Genomic DNA, 9,054 nt, shown 5'->3' with positions numbered 1-9,054 from the left:
ATCTACTACTCTACTACCTCTGTAGGTATCTAGGTATGTTTTTATGTTTACCTGTGGGTACCTACGTAATATTTATGTGAATTTGTGCATTGTTAGTTCCAATGGAGTTGTCAATTTGATTTGACGCGTATCTCAGGCCAAAGCGAAATGACTTATTCTACCATTTTCTATCTAGGTACCTAGGTATTAAATAATAATAATAATAATAATATTTAGTATAATAGGTACTCTGATCGAAAAAATCAAATTAGGTACCATTACACTTTGTAACTTTTTGTGCGAGTCTAATAACCCCGTCACTTGATTTCCATCTAGGTAATTTTAAAAAGTCATTATTTTTTCATTATCAAGACATTAAATTTTCCACGGGAGAATTTTAATTGCATGTTTAACATCTTGTTTGCATGTTTAATCTTCAAAGCAAATAAGTCCCTCGCGTAGGTACGTATGATTGAAGACTTTCACGAAAAAAGAACCTATATATTATATAGGTATTCATCTTAAAAGAAACGTACAATTTAATAAATTGGTAGAATCTTGCGAAATTTTAATGAATCTTCATACTCGTATATTCTTCACATTCATTTCAACCTTTCCCGTGGAAATTGTCTCTAAATTAAAGTAGGTGTAAGATTATAACATTAAACATTTATAATATAGTACCTAACTGTTATTTACAAAATAGATATTACATACAAATGGTAAGTAACATAATTAAATTTAAAGGTACAAAATAATATAATTGTAATAATAATCATTAATTGTTTTAAATTTATGTAGGTTGATGAATGATGAATATACCTAACTTCCTTCTCTCTTCGATTTCGGGACGATAAGACCATAGCAGTTACAGTTCCCTCTGTCAAACCTCTTAAAAAAAAAAAAATAAATAAAAATGCTCAAGTTTCAAGAACCAAAAGGGTTTCCCATGAGAAACTTCAGGAATAAAAGCCGCATTGTTCCTATTAATACACCCGCGACCTTTCTTTGAAAACTCTTGAAACTATTTTGCCGGACCTAATTGGATTCGAAACTTTCTACACCAGAGGCTATGGGCTTCATTATGAGGTTTCTACCAGCTAGGCGTTAGGGTGTAAGGGTGCTGGGCTAGGCGTTGGGGTGGAAGGTGTAGAGGTGTTGGTGTTCTCTGAGGTGTAAAATAGCAGAAATACCAATAAAGCCTGGCAGTCTTTTCAAAAGTTTTCGAACTTTCACGAAAATTTACTTTGCTTCAATAGCCACTTTGGTAGCCGTCATTAACAACCTCTTCGGATCTGAAAGTTAGATTTCGAGTTTTTTTATCTATTTCAATTTATGCATTATTTATTTATCCTTTATCCATAATACACTGTGACTCTTCAAACCTGTTACATTAATACCTAGTTTTGAAGTCAAAGAAAAAAGAAACACTACGCCGGCGGCGGACGAAACAGTTTAAACTTCGTACAAACAAGAGCTTCAGAAGAGCTTTAAAGGAAGCTCAGAACAAAAGGACTTTTGTGAATTTTATTGTACACTCTATCAGAACCTTTGAAAAAAACAGGGCCTTTTGTGTTTTCAACTTTGAGCAGTTTTTTTAATCTTTTAAAAAATCAGAAACTCAAAGTTTCTAGTTACTTTTGTTGGATTTCAATGAGTAAAAAAAGACTGAATTGTTTTTTCTCCCTTTCTAATTCCGTTTCATTTGTCTTTCCTATCATTCCGGATTTAATTTATATTCTTCCTCAAGTGTTTGTTCAGTAAAATTAAAGAAATCTTTAAGATTAAATAAAGGAAAAATGAGGCATTTCGAAATACCTACATGCAGATTATAACTCACCGGATTTAATTTATATTCTTCCTCAAGTGTTTGTTCAGTAAAATTAAAGAAATCTTTAAGATTAAATAAAGGAAAAATGAGGCATTTGGAAATACCTACATGCAGATTATAACATTTATAACTCAAAGTCGAAGTAATGCCAGGTATAATACATTAACCAGTCGGAATGAGTTCAATCCTAGATCGAGCTATGACTTGATCCTCCATTAACCTCGTTCGCGTGTTAAGCCAACTTGATAAGCACCCTTAAGGAAGACAAACAAGGTAAAAACTAGGTATAAAGAAATAATATAAAAGCGGCGAGAGAATAACGTGGAGGATATAGTTGAAAGAGAATCAAAGAAAGTTCAGGAAGGAGGATTCAAGTTGCAGTTTATTCTGTTTTTAAATGACTGGAAGGGATTGTTTCATGAGATTTGTTTAGTATTTCACTCTGTTGTTTCATTTCCTCGAAATCCTCAGGTTATTATGCAGAAGATAGGCGCATTTCAAAATGGCCGTGCATTTTCTTTCTTGTTTGAACATTTGAAACTGTATAAGCCCCGAAGTGCAAGTTGGATTGAGAATGAAGTTACAGTAAGCTTCACGTAAGAATGAAGTAACAGGTAACTTTTATTATGGCGGTCTATTTATCCCTTGTTTGCCGTGTCCAGCATTTTTGTTTATAGCAGTGCTGAGAGTTACCTCGGTATGGTTATTGTCACGAAGTAAATCGTCTGTGTCAACACTGTACAGTACTGTACACCCGTACCTACACAGAATGTCCAGCATTTTTGTTTATAGCAGTGCTGAGAGTTACCTCGGTATGGTTATTGTCACGAAGTAAATCGTCTGTGTCAACACTGTACACCCGTACCTACACAGAGAATTCACTATGATTTCCCGCTAAAGTTTCATTTAATATTCTTCGGTTAAAAATTTGTTCCTTCATTTACACAGAGAATTCACTATGATTTCCCGCTAAAGTTTCATTTAATATTCTTCGGTTAAAAATTTGTTCCTTCATTTTTCCCTCGTTTTCCACACACAAAAAGCCCGCTCTGAGTCTTAGGTGTAGGGGATACTGCCCCAAGGGATGAGTTGAGCTTATACGAGTCTACGAATCTAGATTTAGGCATTTAGATGTTATGACCGCCAAAAACTATCCATTTAATAGTCTGTGATAGTGTCTATAAATAGTACTCTAAAATTACAAAAGTATCCAGCATTACCTACCTTTTTACTGCTTTTTAAAAGGGACTTTTCACTCTGAAAATATGAAATGTAGGTATAAGCTTCCGGACAAAAAAGGCAAAAATTGGCCTAGAGTGTACTGTACATACGGGTATGACTATAAAGTAGACCTCAAAAAATAAGCTTGTACTCCTTGAATTCTAAGGAAATGAGTATCATTCACAAGAAAAATGTCGTTTTGAACACTCTGTACTAATAGTCTATAAGAACTTCCAAAGAGGAAAAAAAAAGAAAGGAGAAAAATGGCGGGAAATATAAAACTATCACTGAGCTTTCCGGGAATAAACTCCCTTCCTCTTCTCTTTCTCCCTCCTTTCCTTATATGGGATTACGGCGCTGAACGTGTTGTAGCTAGGTAGGTACTTGGATGAAGGAGGAGAGAAAAAAGTTGTGTTATAGGTAATTCTAGCTGGGAGTGAGAAAAACAGAGGGAGGGAGCGAAATTGAGGTAGGAAGGTAGAAAGGGAAACAGAGGGAGAGAGTAAAAAAAAACTTGTCCGGGATAAGTCTAACTTAAAGTGAGAAAAAATGAGGGGGAGAGAAAGAGAGCTAGAGGGAGGGAGAAAGAAAGAAAGAGAGAGAGGGAGAGGAGGAGAAAAGGGGAAAGAGAGGGAGAGTCCTTCTATCTGTATCTCTCTCTTTCTCTCACTCCTTTGCTCTATTTTTCAATCCCACTCATCTCTCCCTTCCTTTTTTATCTCTCTCCCTCCCTCTCCCTTTCTTCTCGTCTTCCTATTCCTCCCACTCTCTCTTCTCCTCTTCACCTTCTTCCCACTTTCCTCCTCCTTTCCCCCCTCTTGCAATCTTCCCTCTCTCTTCTTATCTAAAGTATTATGTTGGTACAGGATTATTTTGTCAAAGGAAGCATTTTTCTTTGTCTTCCTTTCTCTCTCCCCCCCTCTCCCTCGAAAATCTTCACGTTAATCCTTTGTTTAGATAAGAGGATTTCATCTTGCTTTCCGGAGTCTAAATATTGCTTGTGGGTGGCAGAGAGATAGAATTAGAAAGCGAGAGGGAAGGAGATAGAAAAGGAGAGAGAAATAGAAAGGGAGAGAGAGAGAATTAGAAAGAGAGAGAAATGGAGATAGAAGAGTAGAGAGAAATAGAAAGAGAGAGAGAGAGACAGACAGAAAAGTGTTTGGAATTAGGCCTGATAAAATTGATTCCCCTAAAGTGTGGAAAGTTGATTCCTTTAACAGTCAAGAAATATCTGTATTCATTGGCCCGTTATTTTTTTTATTTTATTTTTTTTTCTTTTTCGAATAAAAATGGCTCCTGTAGGTTTTTTTAATTTTATGATTGTTTTTTATCTTTTGTAAAATAAAATTACTTACAGTTTCCAAAGTTACTAGTCAAGTGAAGACGTTGTTCTTTTACCTATACCTACTAATAGGTATGTTAAGAAATGTCATTCGCGCCGGGTCTTGGTTATTTTATATATCATATGATATCATAAGCGTTGGAGGTATAGGAAGAGGGATTCTATGCCGGCGGCATTGTCCTCCAGTAAGGCCGTTGATATTTAATAACTATGTAGACTCATATTTTTATGTGACCTTTCAAAGATTCGAACCCCCGAACTCCAAGCCACTGTTTCTAGTAGGTAGGTACTGGTGACCCAAAAAGACACCTACTAGAATCACGATAAAATCAAATCTTTTTTATGAATAATTTATTTTGTTTTAAATTAAAATTTCAAGTACGAAAAAAAAATATGTAAATGTAAAAAAAAAATCCCTGTTTTACATTTTACCTACATTTTTTCCCTCGTTATTATTTATAATTATTATTACTACAATTTCCTTATCTACCGTTATCCTTTAATGTAGGTACAATCCTGGCTCTGTCCTCGTCTTTCTTCTCCATCCTCCCTTTTTCCCCTTGCCCCCTCCTTCCTTTTTCCCAGTAATAAAGCTAAATTTCCCTTCCAATTCACTCCCTACATTTTTTCCCTCGTTATTATTTATAATTATTATTACTACAATTTCCTTATCTACCGTTATCCTTTAATGTAGGTACAATCCTGTCTCTGTCCTCGTCTTTCTCCTCCATCCTTCCTTCTTCCCCTTGCCCCCTCCTTTCTTTTTCCCAGTAATAAGCTAAATTTCCCTTCCAATTCACTTCCTCCCTCCCATATTCTCCTACTATTTCCCTCCCTGTTTTTAAAAAAGGGGAATTCCCAAGGGAACTAAACGGGCACAGACTTTTCTCCCTTTCCGTCCCCTTTTTTTTTTTTTTTTTTTTTTTTTTTTTTTAATGATAAAACTTACCTATCTGTAATACGTACTTGTACGTAGGTGCTTCTTCTTTTTCTTTTTCTCCTTCTCCTTCTTCTTCTTCCTTCTTCTTCTTCTTCCTTCTTTGTCATTTTCTGCTTTCTCCCCTTCTTCCTCTTTTTCTGCTTCTACTTTGTCTTCTTCGTCTTTTGATTCTCTTTTTCAGTTTTATCCCCTTTTCATTCTTCTTCTCTTCTTCTGCAAGGGATTTTTACCTTGGTTCAACAGTGTAGGACATAATTTACGAAGGAGGGAGAAAGGGAGGGAATTATTTACGTAGGAAGGAAAATTGAGAAGAAAACTTTATATTTTTTCCCTTCTTTTGTTTTTGATACGTGCATTAAATATTAAAAATAATAATATTCACTGTTTTCGCTTTTTTAGCCCGTCCTTCCTTTATTATTATAGTAATAAAAAAAGTAAAAAGGTATAATGGACGGGCTATTGTATTCGCTTCGGTGTCGTCAGTCTGTCTGTCTGACCCCATAGAAGGACTTATAAAAACCTGGTCGATCTATATATCAAACAAAGGTCTTTTTACCAGGAACACGAAAATGGTGGTGCAAATTTTGTCCAGAAAACCATAAAGTCAAAAAACCAAAAAAGAGGTCTTTTTACCAGGAACACGAAAGTGGTGGTGCAAATTTTGTCCAGAAAACCATAAAGCCAAAAAACCAAAAAAACGGGCTAAAAAATTCCCGGAGGGACGGACCCAGCTTCTTCTTCTTTTCTCTATAAGGGACGGACTATTGTATTCGCTTCGGTGTCGTCTGTCTGTCTGTCTGTCTTCTTCTTTTCTCTCCTTGTTGAATCTTGCTTCCTGTTACTTTTTCTCTTCCTCGTTTTTTCTCCAAATTCTTCATCCTCCCCTCTCTTTCTATTTCTCCCTCTCCTTTAGTTCTATTCTGACTATTCTAAGAGAGAGAGAGAGGGGAGGGGACAAACACCCTCCCCTCTCTATTTCTCCTTCCCAGTTCTCCCTCTGTTCTGAAGGAAGAAGGGAAAATATATCTTCTTCCCTTTTCTATTCCTCCCTCCCTCCAGTTCTCTCCCTATTATGAGGGAACAAGGGGAAAAACCTCTCCCCTTTTATTTCTCCCTCTCCTTTAGTTCTATTCTAGAGAGAGGGGGGAGAGAGAGGGAGGGGAGGAGACAAACACTCTCCCCTCTCTATTTCTCCCCCTGTTCTGAAGGAACGAGGGGGAATATACCCTCCTCCCTTTTCTATTTCTCCCTCTAATTCTCCCCTATTCTGAGGGAAGAAGGGAGAGAAATACCGGGATAAATTCTCAACCGTACATTTATTTTTCATTTTTCATCCCCGCTCGCCGGGATTTCTGCTGGGATTTAAACAAAGTTTATCGAGGGCAAAAAAAAGTGAAGAAATTTTGCCATAAGCTGTGTGGTCGTTACTCGGGGTGTAAGACTGGAAGGTGTGATAAAAACGAAATTAATGATCAGTTTTAATGTCATTTTCATGGAGTTGAAAAGTCGAAGGTAGTAATCTATCTGAAAAACACATTTTGTTTACGACAACTTTACCAGAGCCAATCAAAATCAACTCTACCATTCTGTCTTCTCCACAAGATGCTGGGGAAAGGCGTACCACTAACAAGACATCAGAAACAGATAAAGCAAATTCTTCCACCCTACCCGATCATATGAATGTAAAAAGTATTTCAGTCACTTCTACTATTCTGAATTCCACAGTTCCTGATGTCCCCGCTAATCTTGAATCAAACAAGACGGCCACAATAATCATTGAATATAAACCAATTAGAGGACCTTCACCAATAGAGGACAACGAGGAAGATGAATATGAAGATGAAGATAAAGGTCCACGGGGTATTATCCGCAAGGTCTTTAGTTCCTGATGTCCCCGCTAATCTTGAATCAAACAAGACGGCCACAATAATCATTGAATATAAACCAATTAGAGGACCTTCACCAATACAGGACAACGAGGAAGATGAATATGAAGATGAAGATGAAGATAAAGGTCCACGGGGTATTATCCGCAAGGTCTTGGATACTATCACCATCAATCCTGATGATATGGAACCTCAGTCCACTCAAGATGTCATCACTAACAGTGATATATTATCGGCTCTCAGTGTTCCAGTCTTCTTGATTGTTATGATGGGTTTCACCTTTTATGCGATTCACAACGCGAATAATTACTTCATGCAGAGATTGCGAATATATAATAGTAGACATCCCGTAAGACATCGACATCGACCGTCAACTGATGACGGGCCAGGACCTGAAACTGGGAATCCACCCAACATGACAATCCCAAGTCCTGACCAAGAGTTGATAGAAGTAGAGCAAAGTAATGAAAGAGAACAACCCATTGATACTGAACCAATTTCTATTGAGCCTGTGCGACCTGAATCTAGTCAATCTTCAAATCATATTGGATTTATCCCAAAATCACATGCGCTTCGGAAAATTCTTAGTGATTTAAAAAAACCTGTAACTCCAAAAGTACCGAATGAGCTCAATGTAGATACTGATCCAAAAGAGGAACTGACAAAAGTGCAGGGTGAGTCTAAAGTGAAGCCAATTACTCCAGAATTGGGTACAGATTTCAAATCAAAACCTAATACTCCAGAACTACCCACTGAAAGTACAACACAACCAACTGTTCCAGAGGTTCTAATCGAATCTAACAAGAACCATGAAGAGTAAACATAGTTCAAAAATTGATTTTAGGCAGGACGAAAATAAATTCATTTATTTTACTATTAAAGCTATAAAGTTGTCACCATTACCTATGTATGTATTAATTCTATCCCTAGATAGAAGTGTATTTCATTCAGAAAGGAGCTAAAATGCATTTAGATCATTAGGTATGGAGTTAACATATTTTCTCATGTTCAATTTACAACATTGTATGCAAATAATTACATTTCCCTGTAAAGTAATTCCAAGGAAGTCTTCTTTACATGGGATTTTTACTTTCTATTACTATTTTTCTTTTTGGCCGTCCTTCCTTTATTATTACGATAGTAATGAAAAAAGATATAGTGGACGGGCTATTGTATTCGCTTCGGTGTCGTCAGTCGGTCGGTCTGTCTGTCTGTCTCCATAGAAGGACTTATCCACACCTGTTCAATTTAATGGTCTTTTTACAAGGAACACGAAAGTGGTGGTGCAAATTTTGTCCAAAAAAAACTGGTTTTTGGGGGATTTTTTCACATTTTCTCACATAAATGAGCTCTGATCTTGAAATTTGTCGCGACGACCTATGAACTAAAAGCGAGAATGTTTTAGATAACACTTCAGTCGTTAATTTGAGACCGGTTTTAGCGTCATCCATGTTAATCTACGCCGAGCAAGGCCAATAAATGGATGGGTGACTTAAACATTGTATTGGTAGTTATTAAAGGAAGAACGAGCTCTAGTCTTGATTTTAAATCATTACATGAAAGATGAAAGTATGTAGGAATATATATTATGTAGTAATAATAGGGAGCGCGAAGCCCCAGGAGCGCGCAGCGCGACCGTAAATCAGGGAGCGCGAAGTGTGACCGCATGCACAACCGTGCGAAGCCCCAGGAGCGCGCAGTGCGACCGTATACGCAACCTCACGAACACGCAGTGTGAGTAATAATAGTACATACATAGGTACTATAATTTTCTTTAACTACGATCGAGTAAACTACGGGCTAAAAAATTCCCGGAGGGACGGGCCCAGCTTGTTTATCTACAATGCTATCTTAT

At 36.9% G+C, this 9,054-nt stretch overlaps 1 protein-coding gene across 1 annotated transcript; it reads left to right on the top strand.

The window, feature by feature from the left end:
* Positions 1 to 6,832: 6,832 nt before the first annotated feature.
* LOC103507051 lies at positions 6,833 to 8,101 on the top strand. The gene is made up of 2 exons (XM_008471491.1): positions 6,833 to 7,187; positions 7,351 to 8,101. The coding sequence occupies exons 1-2, from the start codon at positions 6,990 to 6,992 to the stop codon at positions 8,017 to 8,019; spliced, it is 867 nt and encodes a 288-aa protein (XP_008469713.1). The 5' UTR covers positions 6,833 to 6,989; the 3' UTR covers positions 8,020 to 8,101.
* The last annotated feature ends 953 nt before the right edge of the window (positions 8,102 to 9,054 follow it).

This window comes from Diaphorina citri, unplaced genomic scaffold, assembly GCF_000475195.1.
Source record: "Diaphorina citri unplaced genomic scaffold, Diaci psyllid genome assembly version 1.1 scaffold14, whole genome shotgun sequence".
Lineage (NCBI taxonomy): Eukaryota > Metazoa > Arthropoda > Insecta > Hemiptera > Psyllidae > Diaphorina > Diaphorina citri.
This window is presented reverse-complemented; position numbering and strand designations above follow the sequence as displayed.